At 29.9% G+C, this 24898-nt stretch overlaps 4 protein-coding genes across 4 annotated transcripts; 3 read left to right on the top strand and 1 right to left on the bottom strand.

Annotated features, from left to right (window-relative positions):
• Nucleotides 1-3352: 3352 nt before the first annotated feature.
• On the bottom strand, nucleotides 3353-3937 carry LOC114167536 (E3 ubiquitin-protein ligase ATL23-like). Its single transcript, XM_028052637.2, has one exon. It carries the CDS (start codon nucleotides 3865-3867, stop codon nucleotides 3424-3426), a length of 444 nt encoding a protein of 147 aa, XP_027908438.2. The 5' UTR covers nucleotides 3868-3937; the 3' UTR covers nucleotides 3353-3423.
• Nucleotides 3938-8167: 4230 nt separating this feature from the next.
• Nucleotides 8168-11273, top strand: LOC114167315 (O-fucosyltransferase 36-like). The gene is made up of 3 exons (XM_028052369.2): nucleotides 8168-9538; nucleotides 9980-10229; nucleotides 10820-11273. The coding sequence occupies exons 1-3, from the start codon at nucleotides 8334-8336 to the stop codon at nucleotides 10994-10996; spliced, it is 1632 nt and encodes a 543-aa protein (XP_027908170.1). The 5' UTR covers nucleotides 8168-8333; the 3' UTR covers nucleotides 10997-11273.
• Nucleotides 11274-13686: 2413 nt separating this feature from the next.
• LOC114165844 (K+-H+ exchange-like protein) lies at nucleotides 13687-18812 on the top strand. Its single transcript, XM_028050442.2, has 8 exons — nucleotides 13687-13970; nucleotides 14049-14113; nucleotides 14184-14282; nucleotides 14711-14758; nucleotides 14848-14917; nucleotides 15052-15123; nucleotides 17648-17767; nucleotides 18368-18812. Exons 1-8 carry the CDS (start codon nucleotides 13779-13781, stop codon nucleotides 18515-18517), a joined length of 816 nt encoding a protein of 271 aa, XP_027906243.1. The 5' UTR covers nucleotides 13687-13778; the 3' UTR covers nucleotides 18518-18812.
• Nucleotides 18813-20746: 1934 nt separating this feature from the next.
• On the top strand, nucleotides 20747-24622 carry RPT1A (regulatory particle triple-A 1A). Its single transcript, XM_028052142.2, has 10 exons — nucleotides 20747-20963; nucleotides 21693-21774; nucleotides 22198-22289; nucleotides 22384-22461; nucleotides 22632-22693; nucleotides 22806-22950; nucleotides 23029-23247; nucleotides 23330-23511; nucleotides 23776-23951; nucleotides 24130-24622. Exons 1-10 carry the CDS (start codon nucleotides 20877-20879, stop codon nucleotides 24285-24287), a joined length of 1281 nt encoding a protein of 426 aa, XP_027907943.1. The 5' UTR covers nucleotides 20747-20876; the 3' UTR covers nucleotides 24288-24622.
• The last annotated feature ends 276 nt before the right edge of the window (nucleotides 24623-24898 follow it).

Raw genomic sequence — 24898 nt, 5'->3', positions numbered from 1 at the left:
ATATTCTTTAATCTTTTAAGATTTATTGTAAAGATGAAATCGCAAATTCAATTTCAAACTTTAAAACATACATTATTTTTTTTATATATCGTGTGTATAACCTTAATATCATTATTCAAAAGAACATAAACTATTTGGAATGGAAGAAAAAAATACAAAAACAACTAGACTCTATCATTAGGGAATGATGTAATTATTTGTTATTTTATTAGCTTTGGATTTTAATTCAATTAATCATCACAATTTAAGGACTAAATTAATTTAGTCTTCAATTTCATAAGCCAAACAAATTCTAAGAGTTTAAGAGATAATTTATATCAAATTTAACATCATTTAAATTACCACTGCAGAATCTGAATTATCATTCATCTAAGTAAACGTTCCCAGAAATTAATTATCATGAATTACATGCAAAATAATGTGGAACTAAACTATATATTTAATCTTTGAAAATTGGTATAGCCATATTAATTAACGCGTTTTTTCCCATGATTTGGGGCTTAATTGCCATGAACAAATACAAACATAAAACAGAATGATTCTTCTTCCTCATTATGACTATTGATGGTATAATTTTAACTTTTTCAGTGCTTTATTTTGTTTTCATTTTTTTGTTTAAATTTGTTTTCTATTCTGAAGAGGAGTCACTCAAAATTTGACGTTGTTAATTACTCATTACCTACATTCTGGTTATCTTGTTCACTAATTGTTAGAGAAGTTTTAATGTTACTTAATTTATCAGTTGAACAAATTATTTAAATTTGCATTTGAAACTTTTTTACAAAAAAGTTAAGAATAGCAAATTTTATTGTTTCCTTAAAAAAATATGTCAAATAAAAAAAATAAAGAAATGGTTAATCCGAGTAACAAGAAAGCAGGTCATTTAAATTGCATGGAATTTTGTCTAATTTTTATGTAATTCAAGATTTAAGATTATTTTAATTGCAAATGGGTTAAAAAATCTTAAATGTATGTATCAAGTTTTATATTAAAAAAAATTATTGGAGCAAACTAATATTTTAAGTACGGGCTTTTGATTTATTAAGTTTTAAAAAACTGAAGTGTGAATAAAATTTCATAAAAGAGAGTTTTATTATAAAAGATTATATTTGTAAAAGTAGAAAGAGAGTTGGTTAGACATAACGTGATATAAGGGTTGAGCAAATAGAAGTCAAATGACCGTGCACGAAGAAATTTGAAGAAAATTTAGGCATGGTAACTTTGGTTTGAGTGAAAAATTATGAATAAATAAAATTAGATAAAATGAATATTTTAAAAAAATGTATAGTTTAACTTAAAAAATATTTTAATATTTATGATTTTGCACACATATTTAAAATTTATTTTTTTATGATATATATATATATATATATATATATATATATATTAAATTTGTACTAAATTATATAAAATTATAGTCCATTACAAAATTAATTTGTAAAATCACATTAGTTATTTCTTTAATTTAAAATTTGCTATATTTATTTAATTCATTTAAAATTAAAATAAAAGTATTATTTTTACATTGACCCGATATAAATTAAATTGAAGTAATCCATCTAAATTAGTCTGCAATCCAAACAACTCATATTTGTCTACTAATCTAAGTTAAATGGTTTAATATAAATTTTAAAATATTAAATTTGAATTATACTAATATAGTCAAATTCAATTAATATTTGATCTAATGTGACTGGTAGACATATCTGATACGATAAAACTGTTTCGTAACTATAAACATTTGTGTTTTTTTTTTTCTTTGTCGGGATGAACTATAAAATTCGGTGAATTTCTTGATTGTAAATAATTTATTTGAATATAATTTATCATTTTTCTAGTTAACAATTAAACTAAATTCTAATTAAATTGGATTAAAGCATTTCAAAGTTAACATATATAAAGTACCAAGGCCCTTATAGCATAAATGTAAACAATATTTACATAATGAAACAGTTTTTTTTTTTAATAATAACACCAATAACATAAAATGGTTATGTACAAATAATAAGTTAAAGAAAAAAGGATTAAATATGTTTTTGGTTGCTTAACTTTCAGTCAATTTTGGAATTAGTTTATTTCGAAATTTTAGACCACTTTCGTCCTTCATCTTTCGAAATATGTGAGTTTAGTCCTTTTAATCAAATTATGTTAGATTTATTTGACATTTCAAGTGCGTTTCATAATAGTATTTGACTTAACATTAAAGTAAAAATGTGTCAAACAATATAAACAACTTAAATACAATCCTAAAATGCGTACGAACCATCAAATAAACCTACCAAAATTTGATTAAAAGGACTAAATCCACGCATTTTGAAAAATCAATGACTAAATTAGTTCAAAGTTTTGAAATAGACTAATTTCAAAATTTACTACAAATTAAGGGACCAAAATCATATTTAACCTAAGAAAAAATTATAAGGATTTGGTTGAACAATTAATTACACCAAGTTGTTCTTAGAACATTTCCTACCATTTGTCGTCTACAAATTCAGTAGTTGGAACAATTGGAATTAAGTCATTTGTTTCATATTTAGTCATATGCTTCATGGCCTGCCAGAGAACAACAGAGACCAAAGTTAAAATTCTTAGAATAAGAAAAACTTGAAATTTCATAATAGTTTTTTTTTTTTTTAAATATAAGATCTATTTATCACCAATGTTATTTTTCTACACCTAACGAGATATTTGAAGACCCAATGGCGGCAAGAGGATATTCATTTTGTCATTTCAAGATATTGTCTACTTTGGAGCATTTGAATTTCGTTACAATTTTATTTTTAAAAGATATTAAAAAATGGAGGAAGATAAGAATATTTAAACTTCGATTCATCTCGACTCCTAAACGATGTTAAATTTATTGGGTGCAGTGAAACACTATTCTCCTAATAAGTTTTAATTTATAATATGAGATTTACATTTATCACTATACTTTTGATCTTATTTTCAATCAATATAGAGCTATTTGTGAATTTGGATGCTATGAATGAATAAAACTTTGAGAAATATCACGGATCAACATTTGAAATACATCACAGAACTTTACGGAAAAAAAGACAGAAAAGTATGAAAAATTCTGTTGCAAAAGATGATAAGAGAGGATATAGATTAAGAAGTTAAGGTTAATAGCATTAGCTTGAAAATGACTTCTTTACCTTGTACCTATATCAGTTATATCTCTTGAGCGGGAATAAGAATTGCATATAACATTTTCCAGAAGAAGCTATACATTAGGAACTTCCAAATCTGTTATAACCAACTTTTGTACTAATCATAAAAATCTGTGATGAAGGAATCATAGTTATGCAGAACATAGTTCCCAGAGCCAAACAAGTAAAAACTCAAAAAAATATTAACAATTGCATCATTCTGCATATATTACATATATTACGTACAAATTATAATACAATCGAGAGAGAAGTATCAATGAACCAGAGGGAAACTCTGAGTGATGCTTGATGGAAGCACCATATAGAGAATAGCTACCAACAGATCTGTGAAACTCTGTATGAGATGAAACAGAGATTCTCCTAAGCTTTTCACCTGTTTATGCTTTTGGGGGCTATGATCAGTGATTTTGTTCCTGCAAAGAGGGCATGTGGTGTGGTTCTTGAGCCAAGCACCAATACAATCAGCATGGTACCTGTGATTGCACACTGGAAGAGACCTAATTTTTTCCCCTTTACAAATCTGGCTCAGACACACTGAACAAAAATCACTTTCATGATCTTCATTTTCCTTCACTGCAGCAGCAGCATATCCACAATGCTTGAAGATTCTGTGCAGCCTCTGGATGATGTAGTTTTGGAATGGTTGAGCCACAAAAGCAATGGTTGTGAGGAAAGTGATGAGAATGGTGCTACTCATGTTGTTGGTTTTTGGTGATTGAGTTCTGAGAAACCACAATGGAAGAAGTTGGGTTTAAATTGGCCTTTTCCTTTTATATATGTGCAGTAACCTCACATTAAAAATGTTGAAAATTGTTCCAACTTGATGGTTAGGCCTATGATTGATATAGCATCATGTGTATGTGTGACTAGATATGGCAAAAGACATGGAATTTTTAAAACCAGTATTTGTTATCATCTTTTGTTCTTTGTGCAGGGAATAGATTGAGGTTTGAAGGGCTACTACTAAAATAAAATAAAAACCTGACTTCGATAGTTGTTGTGCTATTGTCAAAATTAAATAAGACCCTGTATTTAAAATAACAATTTTAATCCAACAATTCATGTTATACTCTGTGAATTTTTTTAATAATTAAATTTTAAGCTTTAATTTAACTCTACAAATTCGTTTATAAAATTAATTTATATTCATTTATATATGAAAATGACAAAAATATCTGTATCTAGGATGTTTGTGGATGAAATCAGTAGTGAATAAGTAGTATTTGTGGATATTTATAAATGGATTAGTACAAATATCATTTTATCTTAATCTACGAGTAGGTATTTGTTGTTAACAAAAAATTAAAAATAAAATTTAATTTACATTTTACTTTATTAAATTTAATTAAAATTAAAATTTTGTTTATATTTAATTTGATTTATATTTTTTAAAACAATTTTATTTAAATTTTATTTTAAAAATTTATGAAATATCTTTTTCAAAATATTCACAAATATTTAAGAGTATTCATAAGTTTGGAAAATTTGCAAGTCTAAAAAAATTAGCAAGTACTATTTAAATGAGTATCTGACAAAAAAATAGCAATAAATTTTTATGTTACAAATAAACATTATTTGTATCTGATGAGACCCATTATCATTATAAATTTATCTTATTTTATAGTAGACATAAAATCTCTAATATATCTTAAAATGAAGTTAAATATTCATAATAATAATCTAATCATTATATAATACATCTAACAAGTGAATTTTAAATTTAATTTAATTATAAATCAGTTTATAAAATAAGATTTATATTTATCTTGTTAACGTACGAAGCCTCAAAACTAAATTTTTTTCAGTTTGAGATTTTAATATATAACATCATTGAAAAAAATTTAAGAAAATTGATATTTATGGTAATTTTATCTTCTAACTAAACTGTCTCTTGGATTAAAAAAATGCAACATTATACTGTAATTACACAAGAGATTATATGTTTCTATATTAAGTATTTTGTGAAACAATTTGATGTCATGTCCTGTCATTGTTTGCTTTTTACAAATTTTTTTCGTTCAAATTACATTTATTTACTACGTGTTTGTTTGGCTTACAACAACAGAAAAGTGCTTACAAAGTCAAAAGCACTTAACAACTTGCGTTTTGCTTCTGCAGTATTTTTCTTTAAAAAGCAATCACCACAATTGTCATCAGTGAGTCAGTAGAGAAGAGAGGATATACTCAAGTGAAAACTTCCAACTTTAAGCATAATGCCATAAATTATCATTAAAAATACTTGGTATTATTTATTTTTTTTCTTAATCTTTATATGATAAAACATGTATCGGGTAAGGGTGAATTTTAAGTCTAACTCAATTCCATAAAATTAGTTTTTAAAATGAGTTTTGCACCTCATTTATATAAAATAAAATTATTTTGCACCCCACTTATATATAATAAAATTATTTTATTTTTAATTGATGTGAGCAGAACAATCTTCTTAGGGACATGGAGGGCCATGACCCTCCAAAATTTTGAATTTTTTTAATTATATATATATATATATATATATATATTATTAATATATTTGAAAATTTTTAAATTATAGGTAGTATATTTTAGAAATTGATGAAAATTAAATTGTGTATTTTTTTTATAAAGCAAAACATTTAATGTTAATAGATAATAAAATGTAAAATTAAATATAATAAAGAATAAAAATATTTAAGTTTAATTTATCTTTTGGTCTCTATTTTTGTTCAAAAACTGACACTAGGATTATGTTAATTATATCAACAAAGAAAATCATTCATACTAAAAATTTCAATTTTAATGAAAAAGTCATTGATATGTTTCAATAAATTTAACGAAATTTATGATAAAAGACCAAATTGTATTTGTTTTTCAAAAATCGGGACTAAATTAAGACAAATAATTGAAACACCAACTTAACATTTTTAAACGAAAACTTGAATCAAAAGAGTAATTAAACCTAATATTTATTAAGATAATTTTTATTTTCCTTCTCATCGTCTTTTTAGTTTTTCACAAATTGTAATCATTTCTCACTCTCATATTTTCTTATTGTTTTTTAAGACACAGATTCATTATTTTTTCTCTCATTCCTCATTTATCTTATTTCTTTCTTGTCTCGATAATGAAAACATTATTTTTTATCTCATGAGTTTTTTTGTATATTCATTTTTGTGAATATAGAAAACAAATATAAATAAAGTATTATGTGCTTTTTCATAACCGATTTTTAATTGTAATTTGACTATAATATATTTTTCTTTTGATAATTACGTGTCTTAATTTTTTATTGGATTATGATAAATTATTTTTTAATATTATTTACAACGAAGGTATATTGATAAAGAATAAAAGAATAAATTTATTTTTTAAAAGTGATAAAAAAGAAACTATTGATGAAAACAAGATAGACCATACTTATTCACATATTTTGAAACATTATACTAAAAATCAAATGTTAAATTAAAGAAGTCATTTTTTGAAACATTATACTGATTATCGAATCTAATAATCTCAAAATTATATTATTTTAACCCTTTCAATACTTTTTGTCAAAATCCGTCACTGGATGTGAGACTTACAATATATATATATATATATATTTAAAAAAATAAATTTTTCTTCTTAAATAGTACTATTTTTTTTCCTTTTAACACCCAGAAAAAAAATATTAAGCCAGATTGTTTTATTTCCAGTGAACACAATTAGCTATATAAGTGTAACCTAACAAATCTTCAAATATTTCAAAGCACGGTTTCTTGTTTGAGAATTTTACTAGTTATTAGCTTTATGATTAAGAAACTAGTACAAAAGAAGAAAAATGAAGTTAAAAGAAATAAATCATATTAATTAATGTCCCAATCAGGGAATAATCAATGATTTTGAATCCATGAAAAGATTAAAAAATTTCCCTTTTCAAATGTATTCAAGACAATTGATTTCATATCAACATTTTATTTCTTGTTAACATTAATGCCGTGGAGTCGCAACTACCACTATAAAATTCTTTATGGTGTATTATAGAACTACGTTATTTTTTTTTCCTTTAACATATATAGACTTAATTTTCTCAGTACTTATTTTTGCTTCTACAATGAGTTTTATAGCTTCATAGGATGTTGATACAAGTTTTGGTAATTATTACTATTATTAATGATACTTGTAGTGAGGTCTAATTCAGCTGTCATGGTCTGTGAAAATATATTTTAACAAAAAATTAAATGTAATTGTTTTTTTTTTTTTTAAGTTAGCAATGTTTTACATTTTTCAATTTAACTTGTGATTTTTCTTTAATTTCTTTATAATTTAAATGAACACAGTTAAAATAAATATTTGATTTATTATTATAAGAAATAAAGATTATATTTGTGATGATCAAGCTTTGGGTATTTAAAGTTTGTAGTTAATAATTATTAAAATTTCAATATTTTTGTTCTTTCAATTAATGTATCAATTAAAGGTTTAAAACATTAATGGGTCTCTAAAATTTAACCTCTCTAACTATAAGCAGCTTCTTCCTGCACCTCCGTAATTTATCTTTTCACCTAAAACCTTTCTAAACTATTATCTCTTTTCATTATAAGTTTTAGAATACAAATTTTGTATTCTAGATTGTGTAATTCAAATATAAAATAAAAAATATATTAAGAATTGTAAATTTTGGAATGAAAAATAAAAAATGCATTATATATTGCACAATTCGAACTGTTTTATTTTTTTAAAGAAAAAGAATGTGAAGAAGAAAGTGTAAAAATGGAAGAAGGGGCTTTCGTGAAGATGGAAGAAGATGATGCATTAATGGCGGAGGAAAAAAAAGACAAAAATAAATAACATTTTATAATTCTATAGAAAAATGCAAATAAAAATGTTTGAAGGTGTAAAAAGAAACTGTATTAGTGAAACAAGCCCATATTTCCAGAGAAGTTGGGCTCAGCGGACCCAACAAGCAGTGGTTGAAACGTCTAATGGGGCCCACAGAGTCTTCCCGTATGCAATCATTTTCTACTACCGAACTCACTCACCTTCCTTCTACTGTTGGCATCTCTTCCACGCAAGCACACACACGTTCACGTTTTATTGTGTGTCGTCGCTCACTGCCACGAGCAACCGACACACCCCGAACGAGTTAACGACTCACTTCGCTCACTCGTCCCCAACTCAGTCGCCGCCGTGGCCAACAACATACCAATGCACATGGACTCCTCCTCCGACGAGGAGGACGACCGCCGCAACCTCGTCGACCAGAACCACCGCAAACCTCCGTCCCCGTCCCCGGCCGCCGTCTTCCACGTCGAAGATCGCTCTCCGCGCTTCTTCCACCGGAATTTCAGATACCAGAAGAGGTACATTGTCGCAATCCTCGCTTTCCTCCTCGTCATCCTTTTCTTCTCCGTCCCCAATTTCCACAGTCTCTTCTCAAGCTCTTCCTTCCAATTCGATTCCATCACCGATCGAGTGAAGGATTCTGAATTGCGCGCCATTAACCTCTTGCGCCAACAGCAGCTAGGACTCTTAACCGCGTGGAACACCACGCGTCGGTCCAACGCGTCGGATCCGAACCAATTGGAGGATCTGAAATCTGCGTTGTTCAAGCAGATTTCCCTCAACCAAGAGATTCAGCAAGTTCTGTTGAACCCGCATTCCATGGGGAACACAGTTGAGCCTGAATTCGATTTAAACGCTACTCTGAACGGCGTCGTTTACGATAGGTGTAGAACGGTGGATCAGAAATTGTCACAGAGGAGAACCATCCAGTGGAACCCTAGGGATGGTAAATTTTTACTTGCTATATGCGTGTCTGGGCAAATGTCTAACCATTTGATTTGTTTGGAGAAACATATATTTTTCGCTGCTTTGCTAAATAGGGCTTTAGTGATTCCTAGTTCCAAGGTAGATTACCGGTTCGATAGAGTTGTGGATATTGATCGCATTAACAAGTGCTTGGGGAAGAAAGTGGTGTTTTCGTTTGAGGAGTTTTCGAATTTAAAGAAGGGTCACCTGCACATTGATAAGTTTTTGTGTTACTTCTCGAAGCCTACGCCTTGTTTTTTGGATGATGAGTGGTTGAAGAAGTTGGGGGGTTTGGGTGTGACTATGAATAAACCTGAGGCCGTGTGGGAAGAGGATACCCGGAATCCGAAGAACAAGACGGTTCAGGATGTGCTGGGGAAGTTTAGCTATGATGATGATGTTATGGCAATTGGGGATGTGTTCTATGCTGAAATGGAGCCAGAATGGGTGATGCAACCTGGTGGGCCAATTGCTCACCAATGCAAGACTCTCATTGAACCTAATCGCCTTATTGCACTCACTGCCCAACGGTTTATTCAGACATTTCTGGGAAGGAACTTCATTGCATTGCATTTTCGAAGACACGGGTTTTTGAAATTCTGGTATACCCTCTCTTTCTTTTATTTCCCCTTTATAATCTATCGTAACCCATATAAAGTTAGAATTTAACTTCTATGTATTGTCAATGTAAAAAGTTTTGAAAACTATTCAATTAGTAAGAAATCATGATAACTAACTTTTAATGTAGCTATTGCAAATGTCAGCAAAATTACCATACTTGAGATAGTGCAAAATTTCTTTACATTGATAGTGCATGGACCATTTTCTCATAAATTTATTACTTGAGTATGATATGCATCATGTATGTATTATGTAAGGTCCAAACTTTGCCTGCGTGACCTGGTTGTTTGTGACAAGTCGATTGCTAGCTGCATTTTCATGACTCAATGTCTTCGACATTTGGGAATTCTGCAATTTGGTTTGTTCATCCTTAAATTTTCTACCATTATCTTGACTCTGATGATAAGTTTTCGTGTTTGCAGTAATGCCAAAAAGCCAAGTTGCTTTTACCCTATTCCTCAAGCTGCAGATTGCATCTTGAGGGTGGTTGAAAGGGCTGATGCTCCTATTATTTATCTTTCTACGGATGCAGGAGAAAGTGAAACTGGATTGCTTCAGTCACTGGTAGTGTTGAATGGCAGGTCTGTTCCTCTTGTTACGCGTCCAGCTCGAAATTTTGCAGAAAAATGGGATGCTCTGTTGTACAGGCATGGTTTGGAAGGAGATGTACAGGTGAGATGACGGTCTTTCACTTTACTTCTATGTGCTTTTAAGTCTAAGTCCAGCTCTGTCAGTGACCTCAATATACCTTCCATGTCTGGCCTTCTGGTTTGTTTTAAATAAACAAAACTATTTACAAGGCTATATAATTGACCATGCTTTTTTCATTGCATAATTTTGCTTGTGGTCTACGTCTGGAAAAATTCTCCACATTTTTTTGTCCAGTCGATGTTGGGATTATTCAAAATTCCATGAAAACCTTTTTGTTGTTGTAGATGTAACTATTCTCTTTCTATCATTCAACGATGTCAACCTTTTGCATTAAAAAAATAAACAAAAGTTTAAGAACTTAGGCATTATCAACTTTGTTAGTTTCAGTTGTCCTGCAGTGACATTGGCTTCTGTTTAGGAGTAGAGATCTAAGAATACTGTACCATTTTTTCAGTTAATTTAGTGTAATCACTGAAACAATACGTCGTGGCTTATAGTAGAAATTATTTACTGCAAACTTCTAATTGCATGGTTCTTCTTCTCCACAACACTGTTTTTTACCACTCTTAATTTCTTCGCTGACGCGCATCGTGAATATTTTCTTGCTGAAGGTGGAAGCTATGCTGGACAAGACTATATGTGCCATGTCTAGCGTGTTCATTGGAGCCCCTGGTTCCACTTTCACCGAAGACATCCTGCGGCTGAGAAGGGGCTGGGGATCGGCATCGATATGTGACGAGTATCTTTGCCATGGTGAAGAACCAGACATTGTCGCGGAAAATGAATAACGACAAAAACGGTTTTCTCGGACCAGCACGTATTCGTTGTGCCATGATTGGAGATTTGTCAATGTGAGTAGTCATGTAAGATAATAGAATTAGCGATGTTATTGATAAGTTTTTCTTGTTATACATTCTTTTTGTTATAATGATTATAATTTGTATTATCCACACACTTATCCAGAATTTGCCCTAAAGCAATTGTGGCATTTCAACCTTCCATCTCTTATTCCTTTTGTATACTAATTAAATGGGAAGTGAATTTACTACAAAAATTTACTTTTAATATTTTCCTTCATTGAGATCAAACCCACCAAATTAGGATTGTTTCACAGTCGACCAAAACAAACATGTAGCATGCCGAATAAAGTAGGAATATTAACCTACATCGTTTTGTTACTTTTAATATTAACCTATAATATTACAAAATAATTAAAAGTAGGAATAACCTATAATATTTCCACTATTTCATAAAATAGTAATAAATTTTAGATTTATTTGATCTCAATTTATTTTTTTTAATTGTTTTTACTACGGTAAAATTGTCTTCAAACTATTACTTTTTTTCTTAAATAATTAGTTTTAACAAATATAATATTTCACTTTTTTTAACTAAAACTTTTTTATAAACATAAATAAATAAGCCGTAATAAAAGTAATAATAATATATATATATATATATATATATATATATATATATATATATATATATATATTTCATACATGCAAAGTACATGCAACACATCAATAATTCCATTCTGTGATATTTAACCCATCCTAACCATGCAAAATATATTTTAATCGTGTTTATATAATAGTTTAACAAACTCAAAACATTTTTGTATTATTAATATATGTATTATCATATTATATTTTATCTTTTTTTATGAAACTTTTATATTTTTACCAGAAAATAAATTATATAATATTTTAAGCTGTGAAATAAATTATTATAATACTTTTGGTGAAAAACATATATTTAGAAACAAAAGTTAAACAAATGTTAAAAATTAAAATAAAAATCAATAATTATTAAGGAGTAAATATATGATTTAATATTCATACCTATCTTGAAATTCATATTTTTTTTTACTAAGATCTGATAGTTAAATCTCTATACTAGATAGACTAAATTTGATTCTTTTATCATAAACTTTATCAAGAATCTCATTGTTTATATATTTTTTTATGCTACAAAAGATGTTTTTCATGTTACTTAATTGGATAAAGTCATCATTTTATCTCCAATTATGTACAATTACCTAATTACCTTAATACCAAGCAATTAAAAATTAGAAGGATTTGGGAAGGATTTGGGATACTCTAATAAGCTAGAGTGAACATCATTTTTGTAAGTCTCTTACAATTAAATATTTCACAAAGTTAAATATATCAAATTATATTACTTTTTATAGTTAAGTTAAATTTTATGAAGTTAATACAAAATTGATCATTTTTATTTCAGTGAATTTTCTCAGTATTAATTTACCGTATAATATTTATGGAAGAGTTTCATTTTCATACATCACTTTTTTGTCCACCTTCACGTTATAGACTAATAAATTAATAATACTATCGTTACTATCGTTGATACTATTATTATTATTATTAGCATTGACTTTTACATTATTATTAAATTATTTGGTATTTATATTATTATTATTAGTAACAATTAATTTCTATATCATAAATTTACAAACCATAAGAAAAAAAAGACAACCTAAAATATTTCATTTAATATAATATTTAATTTTAATATCTAATTTGAATATATAATCATACATATACACATCACTATTTATTTATTATTTATTATGTCAATTTTATAATTTAGCTTAAATAAATTCATATTTAAGTGTTATTTTTTAATTTTAACATTTGTCATGTAAAAAAAAATCTTTAATTTCTTATGTCATTATCTTTATTTATATATATATATATATATTTATTTGTCTATATTTGCATATATTTTTATTTATAAATTTTAACATTAATTTATGTTATTTTCATTTTGTACATAATCATTCGTATCTCACAATATATCTATATCTTATTTTTATATTGTACATACATTTTACTTTTATTTTTTACATTTTGTACATACATTTTATTTTTATTTTTTACGAGATCATATTTCAATAACTTGTATATTTTCTAAATAATCATATTATTATTTGAAATAATATCAGCATTAGTAATATTAGCATTAATAATAGGATTTATATGAGTACTTAATTATTATCTACAACAACTTATATAGATTTTATATAATTAAAATTATTTTTAATTATTTACTTATGTCATCTCAAAACATGATCAATTACACATCATAATAAATTTAAAATGTATTTGTGTTACATAAAATAAAAATATCATATAAACTAATTAAATTATGGTAAAAAATATTGTTATTTGATTGTAAAATATATTGTTATTATAAACAAATACAATCACATACTTTTAATTACATGATCATTATAAATCAGTTATTCTTACTAATTCATACACATTAAACTAACAAATATAACAATATATATATATATATATCGATCTGTGCGCAGCAGTATAAGACTAATTCAAACTATAAATGAATTCATGTTTTCATTTTTAATAAAATAATGTTTTACTTTCAATATATTTAGAAATTTATTACTGTTACGGTCTTAATGATTTATAAGTTGAACTCATAACTTACATCAATTCAGAAATAACATTTTAGCTTCATCTTTTTCATTTTCTTAGGGTTTTACTTCAAAAATTTCTTCTTGCAATTCTTGACCATCACATCACCATGAGAGCAAAATTAGTTGTCTTTCCAATTCGAGGTAGAAACTGGTGCTTTACGCGAGCCATCGATCACTCCGTTTGTGCCACTCCGGTTTTTTCTCAATCCCCTTCAACCCTCAAGGACTTGTGGAAGAATGTTGCTACCAAACCCGTTAATATCAAAGCTGAGCTATGTGTGGATTTCATTGCTAACAAGGTAACATTCTTTTTTTTTTCACGTAAATTTCTCTTTCTGGGGTATATTGTTTTTAATATTTAGTTATTTGGGTTGTAGATGAATAAAGCTTGGACGAGCTTAGAGAAATCGAAAGAGGGGTCTTTAAAGAAAAAGATTCATGGGTGAGTATTACTTTGTTGTTTAATAGTGGTTGGTGGCTGGTGTTGATTTTGAACTTTTCACTTTTCGCAGGTTGGGGTTGTGGCTCTTGTCGCAGGTTCCGCCTTCGGAAATATTTTTGAAGTCGATATCGAAAGAGATCACTGGTGTTGAAGTCATATACCCATCGAGGTTGACCTTGTATACTGCATTGTAGATGTGTTATTTGTTTCGGAGTTTAATTCTTATGCAGAAGTGTTAAACGTTTTACATAGTCCAATTCTTCAACATTTTCTTGATATTTAACATTTGCTTGATATTTCAACGTGGATAAGGGAGCAGGAGCATAGTGAAGTGTAATGTGTGAAGTGAGAGATGAAGTTATGTTTGCTTTCAATCCAGAGACCTTTTATGATGACTTTATTTTGGTGTTCTCTTTAAATATTGCAGTTATTCTTGCTTGACATAACCATTTTGCATTACTGTACTTCATATTTGTTACCGTTTTTTTACTTCTATCCATAATCTGCAATTGAAAATCATGTGAAGAGAACAATTTAGCAGAAACACAGATAGTTTTTCAAGCTTGTATAACAATAGCAATTATAAAATATTTGCAGTTTGAAGGCTCAACTTGTTCATCGGAGACTAAGACATATTGCTTTGAGGTGATTCATGCTCTTCCTTTGTGTGCTGTTTTTTGTGATTTAATTTTAGTTTTACTATATGTCTTTACATGATCCGTTACCATTTGCAGGGGATCAATTATCCACCGGAAATACTTCTACTGTTCTGTTTCACTAATTCCATTGACTTCTGCACTTAGCGTAAGAATGTGAATTGTGAATGTTAACTACCAATACTTTATTGCTTTGTTAAATTTGTGTCTAATTTTGCTCTTTGACATCTAATTCATCTATTTTTGATAATTAATATCCATGTCTTTATTTGTGCATGGCAGATTTTACCCTTGCCTAACGTGCCATTCTTCTGGGTTTTATTTCGTACTTATTCTCATTGGAGAGCCATGCAGGTTTGTGCTATTTCTGCACTGTACTTGTCATCAATTCTTTTCCTTCTCCTGTCATTGTGTTTATATGTCTTTGTTGCGATACAACCAAGTACTCCATACTATTGATTCAGTCTCAATTTTCTAATTCTAAGAGTAGTTTCTTGTTTTATAGATGTCATGTTCTTGTCAAGCTCGTTAAGGTTGTAAAATTGGCAAAGGACATTGCTTACCCTATATGTACATTGAAGCTTACTTTTTTCTAACCCATCATATGAATAAAGATTAAAATGAATTATTTCAAGTATTTATGGGGACTAAAAGATAAAATTTCTATAACTATAATGATGAATGAATAATTAAACCGTTTTGAATGAGCCTTGTTTCCATCATTTCTCCAATCAATCTTTCGATCTCTTGCTTTTGAAAATGAGGATATCTATACGGTCGCACATTCACGGGGTTGGAACCCTATAGAATGGGAATTCTGTGGTCAGTGCGGCGAGGAGGGGGAAGGCCGTTCGGTTTCTCGAACAGATGCGCAAACTCGTCTATCAAAGTAGCCACTGGTTTCTGGTAGAGTTGGGAATTCGATACTGAAGGTGAAGATGGAATATTTTAGCAATGGCATCTGTGGAGGCTAGGCGTTGGAATTGGGCTATCGTGGCCTCAATGGGTTGTGGTTTAGGTTGGCCTTGCAGCTGGATTACCTTCCCATTCTTTATAAACAAGTCGACATTGAATTGTTGGGAATCAATTTTTAGACTTACATTGGGGCAATAAACATCACATCGAAGTTCTTCTTCGCTGCCCACCAATACTGAAAAGGGTTGGGCTTGACATAGTTGTAAGCCCAAAAATTTCGCAACCCTTTCTTGGACAAAATTATGAGTACTCCCACTGTCCACTAGAATGGTAACAGTTGACCCATTAGGGTATGAATGCCGATGTGTGCGTTAAGTGATTCAGGTGTACTATGTGGGTCTGGACTCGGGTCAACTTGTAGATCCAATTGTTCCAACAAATGGTTAAGCTCATCATCCATGGAAGGAATCTTTGGAGCTGCTATCAACAAATTAAATTGCTTTTTACAACGATGGCCACGAGCATATTTTTCATCACAATAATAGCAAAGTCCCTTCTCTCGTCTTGCTTGTAAATCTGTTGTTGTTAGCTTGCGAACATGAGTCACAACTCTAGGAGAAGAAGAATTACTTGACGATGGTGAGGCCGAGAAAGGCTTCACATGGGTTGGTGTGGGTAACAACCCATCTGTATTGTGATTTGCAGTTGGTGATGCTCTATACCTTGGATTGGACTTAGCAGTGTTGAATCCCAATTTCAGTGTATTGGCTGTGATTTTCTCTTGTAATTTGGCAAGACTGATTGCTTCAGAGAGTGAGTTGGGGCGAAACGGAATTACCTCTTGACATATTTCCAATTTGAGTCCAGATATAAAGCAACTGAGATAAAAAGGAGCAGAGAGACCATTCACCCGATTGGCTAGATTTTCAAATTGCGCCTGGTATTCTCGAACAGAGGATGTCTGAGTCAACTTGAACAAGGCACCTTGTGGGTCTTCAAGTTCCGAAGGAGCAAATCGAAGTTCTAAGGCCCTTAGAAACACCAACCATGACAAAAGTTGTCCGTTCGAATGCATCCATTGATACCAACTGAGAGCTTCGCCTTCCATATAGAAAGAAGCGATATGCAACCGCTGCTCATCCGCGATCCGGTGATAATCGAAAAATTGGTTCACCTTAAATATCCAACCTAAAGGATCGTTACCATCAAATCTCGAAACCTCTAGCCGAATGTGAGTAGGTATGGGTTGGACTGATGGGTCCACTTGTAAGTTGGATTTCACTTTGGATTCAGCTAGGTGCTCTCGAGGCTTTCTAATTTGGTGGAGATGGTTCTAACGGTGGAAATCAAGGTTTCAAGGGTGGCTGAGTCAACGGCACTAGAAGATCCGGCCATACTCTCTCAATGAAAGCACCAGTTGATATGATATCAAAGAAAATAACCTGCAGAAAAAGGGAATATGGAGGCAGGAAACAGAAAAAGAGAGACAGAGGAGCAAAACAGAGATAAAGCAGTATGAGTGTTTTTCTGTATTCTCCCCTGGAATGGAAAATCTACGATAGGTATAGTTTGTTAAGCATAACCAACAATAGGATAAAGACAAACTCTATTTTGTAACAAAATCCTCCCATCCAAATGGGCCTTTTCTTCTTTCTATTGGTCTTCTCATAACCTTGTTGGTTATTGCACTACTCTCGTTTTTCATAATTCATATCAAATTCCTAAAGTAACAACAGATATTAAGGGATGTGTGTTTGTGAATTCGAGGTACTGTAAATAACGGTGGACATCACTTGGTTTTACAGAAATTAAAAGAGTTACATGGTTGTTTGTTCATAGTTGGTAATTTGCGACTGCCCTATAATTTTTATATTTAATGTTATCCCTGAAATGTCATTCTTGATCCCTAGTTCTTGTTTCATAATTGACTTCAATCAGTCTTGTTTTGTAATATTTTGTTCAGGGAAGTGAGAAGCTGATTGAACTTAGCAGCAAGACTTCACAAACACGTACAGATAGAAAGGAAACTGAGCATAAGGACTCTACCAGTCAAAGCCATCATAAGTCACATGAACAAAGTTGGGTAAGTATTTACGTTCTCTGCGCTAGTATTGAGATATTTGGATGTAAGAGTGTGATTTCGAAGCTGGGTTGAAAACAATATTAGAAATATGTATCAGTTGTGTTTTGGATAGTCTAGTTTACTGTGCTTTTGTTATATCAATGATGTGTTGAAAACAATTTTTCAAAACGTGTAGAATTGAATTCTTAGATTTGTGCTAAAAAATGATTTATTTTAAATGAGATAATAAACGGGAGTAACTATTAGTTTGACAAGTTCGATCAATCTGATTTGACATTAAAACTTATTGATTTCCTCGTCACAGAAAGCTTTTGTTGTACATATTTTATTCTATTCATAAATCTAGCAGTTCTTATCTCAATTCAATCCTTAGTTTCTATTGTAAATATGTTTTTCTACTATAAGCAAAAGTCCAATACTAGTCAAGGTTCTACTTAAAAAAAAATCTGTTTTTCTTTTCCCGATGTTCTCTAATCATACTAAGGGATTGGTAAGAAAAACAAATACTTACAAGAAAAAGAACTTTGATTTGAGTTATGTTGTAAATATTGGTTGATATGTCTCACTTTTGTTTATTTATTTCATACATATCAATATTAGGTATTGAGGCCATCCAGAGAACTAGACCAATTGATTCATGTAGGAGAAGACGAAGGGCTCAGTAGACATACTATCATGAAAATATGCAAGATCTATAGTTTAAACACGACAGATGTTATAAAATACGAGAAAGACAAATCATATATGTAATTGCATTTTAATTTGTACTCAATGCACGTGTTTCCAATTCTAATTTTTTGTTGTGAAAAGAGAAGTTGCACATTGGGGGACTTACCTCCTTAGTATAAAAGGAACACAATGTTTTCTTAGGAAGTCACCTCAATATCTTTGCTATTGCTGCAGTACTTAGGGGACATCTTTTTTCTTCTTTTATGTTGTCCATGTAGTTTCTTTTTCTATTTTGAAGAGAGGGTTTTGTTTTGGAGTTAGAAAGAAGAGTATGTAATTTTCTTTCTTTTCAATAAAATCACATCATTTTTGTTTCTTTTTTCTGCTGTTTATTTTAATTATGATTACTTATGCAGTTACTCTGGAACTCAACTCAACAGTTTTTACTTTTATTTTTTCACAGTTTAGTTTTTCTTATGACAACTGATTACTTGTGAATATTTGTGTTTCGAATATTGTATCAGTCATCATCTTTCAGAATGCATCAGTGTTTATGTGTGTGTCTATATATATATATATATATATATATATATATATATATATATAAGTTTTAGCATTAGTTTAAAAATAGTTAACTTATTTTATAAAAAAGTGTAGAAATGATAATAATAAAAATAATATTGTAAAAACAATTCTTCCACAATATTTCTATCAAACTATTTAATATAATCATGATAATAATATAATAAAAACAATTCTTCTACAATATTTATATCAAACATTTAATAATTTTTTAAAAAAAAAAGTAGTTTTACAATATCTTTTATTAGCATAACAAAATAAATTTGATTATAAAATTATTTTCTTAGATCAGTCAAAACACTTATAAAATTACTTGTTTTTTATAGAAATTTATTAAAATTTTAATTTATAATAATAATTATTATTGTTTTAAATGGTTTCATACAAATATTGTAAAAGATTTATTTTTACAATATTCTTACCATTTTTTTTAAAAGTGAAATTTAATTATTTTTAAAAATTATAGTTATATATGTCTTTAAAATGTTTAAAGTGTGGAAGCTGCAATATTTATTTATGTTTCTCTATTATTCTTTTTATTTTTTTTGTCAAACATGCTCTATAAAATAGGTTCTATAATAACTTATTTTAATAAGTTTATAATTTATCAGATAAATTATTATTAATTTTTTTAAAATTAACTAATATATACAAATACACATTTAATAAGTATTTTTCTATTATAATTTTTTTTCCAAAACAAAATTTAAACAAATTAATGTTTGTATTACTTTTATGCAAACTTTCATTCTAAACAGAATTTTTTAATAAGAAAAATTAGTTTTTTATACGTAATTATTTTATACGAGCAAACAGACTTAAATTAATATCTCAAGGTTTGTCAAATTATAAAATTCTTACTTAAAATTCTCACATAGACTCCCAACTGTTAAGATTTGACAAGTTACAAAATTTTTACCTTTTTTTTTTTCTCATTCTGGAACAACTTCACGATAAAAACTCGTTTCAGAATGAAAAAAAAAAAATCGTTTAAATTTGTTTGAAGTCGTGTTAACATCATGCGACTTTAATGTATTGTTGGAAGTTGTCATAGCCAAACACGATGTTACTCATAAATAATCTATTTTAATTTTTGAAAATCATTATACTTAGGCACGATTTTTATTGAGGCTGAAGTTGTTAGAGCTATGCATGACTTTTATATATATATATATATATATATATATATATATATATATATATATATATATATATATATTCTGAATTATGTTAGAGTCCTTGTAAACTTGTACAACTTCTTTATTAATAAAAGGATTTCATTGTAGCCACTTTGCATAGTTAATATTTTTTTTATTAAGTACACTGAATAAAAATTAAATATTTGTAAGTTGTTTAATTAAATCGACTAACTTGATTTAAAGAATAAAAAAGTAAATAAGGGATACAAGGAAAAAAAGTTATTTTTTAATTTGATAAAAAGTAAATCCTCCTGTATTTATAATGAGAAAATAACATATATTAAAACTAAAGTAAACAAAACTCCATGTAATTTATAAATTATTTATTTACAATAAACAAAAATAGTCAGAATTTTACCGTTATGAAAGTTATAAATTATTTATTTACAATTTTTATTTTATATTATCTATAATTATATATGAGAAATATATATGTTTCACTATTGATAAAACATAAAACAACCCTCAGCAGTTAAAATTATTTGATTTGATTTCCTAGAAAGATATATTTTAATATGAATTTATTTTTGTCCTATAAAAGGGGATAGCTGAACCTCTTTGCAACTTCAACACAAAATCCCTTTCATTGGGTTTCTTTGGCATCTCTTCGAAGAAAACTTTGAGCAGAAACAAATTCACAATCGGAGAAAGAGTAATCAATGGCGATTGAACACGAAGACGATCTCAAGGACGAGAAGAACCCTCGACCTCTCGACGAGGATGATATCGCTCTCCTCAAAACATATGTAACTTTCTTTGTCACTTCCTCTCTAAAACCCTAATTTCCCAATTTTCCCCTTTTCTCTTTTAGGCTAATCAGATCTCCGATCTCCGTTTTTGTGAGCATCGTATAATGTTCTAGTTCTATTTTCTTGTTCCATTTCCTATGGTATCTCAAGCGAATCGCACGTCTAATCTGCTTTCGACTTTTCTGTTACTGGGTTCATTTGCTTAGTGTTTTGGGGAAACTTACTGGCGTTGAGTTGAGCTACTTTCACGTAATTCTGATTCTAGATCGTGGGTGGGTTAGAGTTTGTTGCTTTAAGCTTTTTACTAACTATGGAGCCTGGGGAAAAAGAGAGAAATAAATATTTTCGTAGGTTTTATGAATGACAAGAGTTTGGAGTTACTGTTTTTTTAGTTGTTGTGGTAGCTATGTGGTAAGGTAATTGTTCATAGATTTTGATAAAGATGCTCGAAGTTTTATTTGAGTTTTAACCTTGTCGAGGTAAAGATTTCATGGCTATAGAGATTTATTAGGGTTTGCTCAGGTGCTACTGATTTATGTGTCAAAATATGAAGTACCGATGGTGCTGAGTCATAGTTGTGTCTCTCAAGATGTTTTACTTGTTTGTTGGTTATTGATTCCCCTTCCCAGTATCTTCGTATAATTTCTGTACACAGAATATTTTTCCTAATCGTTGTGTATTTAAAATTATATATAGTCTCTGATAGTATTTTTTTGGTTTACTCAGGGTTTGGGACCTTACTCCACAAGCATAAAAAAGGTAGAGAAGGAAATTAAAGACATGGCTAAGAAAGTCAATGACTTATGTGGTACGTGTAAAAAGTTTAGTTTGTTACTGCATTTCATTATTTTGCTTGCTAGATCATTTTAGTTGTTAAACTAAAGAGAGTTATATCTTTATCTATTTTTGTGCTTGCATTTCATTCTTTGTGCAAAATATTTAGCCAGTGCACTTCTACTCTCTGTTTCTTTTTTATGGGAAAAAAGTGGTAGTTAATAGGGTAATTTTGCTATTATTAAATTTTTCATGTTTTATCCTATAGGTGATAGAATTAGTTTGTGGCTTTGCAGTCATTAACCAGAGGAAAAAAACTAAAGGAAAGGATTGTTATTCTGTAGATGTTTTGTTTTTTCTGCATTTATAGTTAGACAGGCTGTCCTAGTTGGAACTACTGAGTGCCGTTAACACTTGCACACTTCCTTAGATGTTTGCTTCCTTTTGCTATAAATAGGAATCAAGGAGTCTGATACTGGTTTAGCTGCACCAAGCCAGTGGGATCTTGTTTCTGATAAGCAAATGATGCAGGAGGAGCAGCCTCTTCAGGTGATTATTATTTTTGTTTTTTGTTTGGTAGAGTTTGCTCAAAAGTTTTTTTAGTATCTTTGAGAATTGCTAATTATGGTTATTTGTTGATTAGGTGGCACGATGTACCAAGATTATAAATCCAAACTCTGAAGATGCTAAATATGTTATCAATGTGAAGCAAATTGCAAAGGTGCCTATATTTTTATTTTTTAACAATCTTTTCATGATTCCTTTTTTTATCTGATAGTTGTTTCTTTCAAGAAGATTTCTAGCATCGCTTGTTGCTTAAGATATCACATGTTTTTCTCTTCTGGAGTTGCCAAGTTGGGTCTAATATACCTTCTGCCCTGATGTTGACAGTTTGTTGTTGGGCTGGGAGACAAGGTTTCCCCCACTGACATAGAGGAAGGGATGCGTGTTGGGTATGTATCCTATAAGTAATTTGATGCAAGAATATTAACTTTATAAAGAAGAGGAACCCTTTAGCTAGCTATGTTGTCTGCTAGTTGTTTGACATTCATTTTATCATTGCAGGGTTGATAGAAACAAATATCAGATTCAGATACCGTTGCCTCCAAAAATTGATCCAAGTGTCACCATGATGACAGTTGAAGAGAAGCCAGATGTGACATATAATGATGTTGGTGGATGTAAGGAGCAGATTGAAAAGATGCGTGAGGTAAGTCCATGAAATTTCACTTATCATCATACATTATAATGATGTTTTGAGGCACTAAATTTTTTATTTCGCTGCAAGGTTGTTGAACTTCCCATGCTTCATCCTGAGAAATTCGTCAAGCTTGGGATTGATCCTCCAAAGGGTGTTCTTTGTTATGGTCCCCCAGGAACTGGTAAAACACTTTTGGCCAGGGCTGTGGCTAATAGAACTGATGCCTGTTTTATTAGAGTTATTGGAAGTGAGCTAGTTCAGAAATATGTTGGTGAGGGGGCTAGGATGGTTCGCGAACTATTTCAGGTAAAAATGCACCAGACCTCCTAGAATTTGGTATTTCTTTCCATGAAATTCGATCATTTGCCTAAAATTTTGTCTCTTGTAGATGGCTCGTTCAAAGAAGGCATGTATTGTGTTTTTTGATGAAGTTGATGCAATTGGAGGTGCACGATTTGATGATGGTGTTGGTGGTGATAACGAGGTTCAACGCACCATGCTTGAAATTGTGAATCAGCTTGATGGATTTGATGCTCGTGGAAACATCAAAGTTTTGATGGCAACAAACAGGTTGGTTCGTTTTATCACTAGAGCATCTCAGGATTATTGTACCAGTTTTGTCATAATCATGATGCATTCTAAATGCCCTTTTAATCTTTTTTAATTGTAAGGTTATATCCCTAAGTGGCAGTTTCTGTAAGGAAAAAAAGTACAAATCTAGGTTTCCATTGCAACTTTGCAAATTTTACATGCTTCTGTGGATACTTCGATTTTGAAGTTTAAACGCTATTGTAAGCTGCGCTTATGTTAGGTCTCTTTGTCTACATTTTGTAGGCCTGACACTCTAGATCCGGCACTACTACGACCTGGGCGATTGGACCGTAAAGTTGAATTTGGCCTTCCTGATTTAGAGAGTAGGACACAGATATTCAAGATACACACGAGAACCATGAACTGTGAAAGGGATATCCGATTTGAACTTTTGGCTCGGCTTTGCCCAAATTCCACTGGTATGTTGTTATCTTTTACTTTTTCATCATCAATGTTTCTAAGACCACTATTCAGCAAGTCTACTTTCTGGTCAAACTTGTTCTGGTTTGAGGGATTTTTTTTGGTATCTGACATTGTGAACCTGAATTATTTCTAGACATTGGTTTTCTCATAGATACTTTTTATTCTCTCACCCAGGAGCTGACATAAGGAGTGTATGCACGGAAGCTGGAATGTATGCTATCCGTGCCCGGAGGAAGACTGTAACAGAGAAAGACTTCCTTGATGCAGTAAATAAAGTGATCAAAGGATACCAGAAGTTCAGTGCTACCCCTAAATATATGGTCTACAATTGAGTTATTCTTTCATCATCTTTTCCCCAGACCATATTAGAACGTACAATCTTTATTTCCCCCCGAGAAAATTGAAGGACGTGTGATTCTTTATGTGAAACTCCTGTTTGAATGCATCTTGCTTTTCCTTGCTTTTAAATCCGAAATTGAGACCAAGTCCTTTTATCCTTTCAAGATTACACTTATTATTAATGGAAGTTTTCGTTACTGGGGAAAAAACGATCCTCGTCCTGTCATTTGTATGAAGATATTTATATTTGTTAGGAAACATGATTGTAGTTGTTCGATGAAACTGTTGCTTATTAAGAAAAATAAAAACAACCTATTTCAGATTAAAATATCTTATGATAATACGCTGAAATAATTTTTATTTTTAAACAATTGTTTTCGCTATATAAGAGACAATGACAGTGCATTCTTTGTGATATTTAAATTATTGAATAATTTTATATTATCAATTTTTATTAAATTTAAACATTTTCAGCATTCAGTAACTCTGCAATTTAAGAATAAGATGAATATATAATATATTTCTACTTTAATTATTTATGTAGTAAATTTAATATAGAATTTTTTATTTTATTACCGTCATATAGTTTAAGAATGGATTATCA

Source organism: Vigna unguiculata, chromosome 10, assembly GCF_037176805.1.
Source record: "Vigna unguiculata cultivar grain cowpea cultivar isolate G323 ecotype 2 chromosome 10, ASM3717680v1, whole genome shotgun sequence".
Taxonomy (NCBI): Eukaryota; Viridiplantae; Streptophyta; class Magnoliopsida; order Fabales; family Fabaceae; genus Vigna; species Vigna unguiculata.
Note: the sequence above shows the minus strand (reverse complement) of the source record. Positions and strands in the feature narration are given on the sequence as shown.

Excerpts from the sequence above, each read along its gene's own strand:
- LOC114167536 (XM_028052637.2), bottom strand. The coding sequence starts at position 3,867 with ATGAGTAGCACCATTCTCATCACTTTCCTCACAACCATTGCTTTTGTG.
- LOC114167315 (XM_028052369.2), top strand. The coding sequence starts at position 8,334 with ATGCACATGGACTCCTCCTCCGACGAGGAGGACGACCGCCGCAACCTC. Across the intron at positions 9,539-9,979 it reads CACGGGTTTTTGAAATTCTG|TAATGCCAAAAAGCCAAGTT; the intron begins GTATACCCTCTC and ends TCGTGTTTGCAG. Across the intron at positions 10,230-10,819 it reads GTTTGGAAGGAGATGTACAG|GTGGAAGCTATGCTGGACAA; the intron begins GTGAGATGACGG and ends TTCTTGCTGAAG.
- LOC114165844 (XM_028050442.2), top strand. The coding sequence starts at position 13,779 with ATGAGAGCAAAATTAGTTGTCTTTCCAATTCGAGGTAGAAACTGGTGC. Across the intron at positions 13,971-14,048 it reads TGGATTTCATTGCTAACAAG|ATGAATAAAGCTTGGACGAG; the intron begins GTAACATTCTTT and ends TTTGGGTTGTAG. Across the intron at positions 14,283-14,710 it reads GAAGTCATATACCCATCGAG|TTTGAAGGCTCAACTTGTTC; the intron begins GTTGACCTTGTA and ends AAATATTTGCAG.
- RPT1A (XM_028052142.2), top strand. The coding sequence starts at position 20,877 with ATGGCGATTGAACACGAAGACGATCTCAAGGACGAGAAGAACCCTCGA. Across the intron at positions 22,290-22,383 it reads AGGAGGAGCAGCCTCTTCAG|GTGGCACGATGTACCAAGAT; the intron begins GTGATTATTATT and ends TTTGTTGATTAG. Across the intron at positions 23,952-24,129 it reads GCTTTGCCCAAATTCCACTG|GAGCTGACATAAGGAGTGTA; the intron begins GTATGTTGTTAT and ends TCTCTCACCCAG.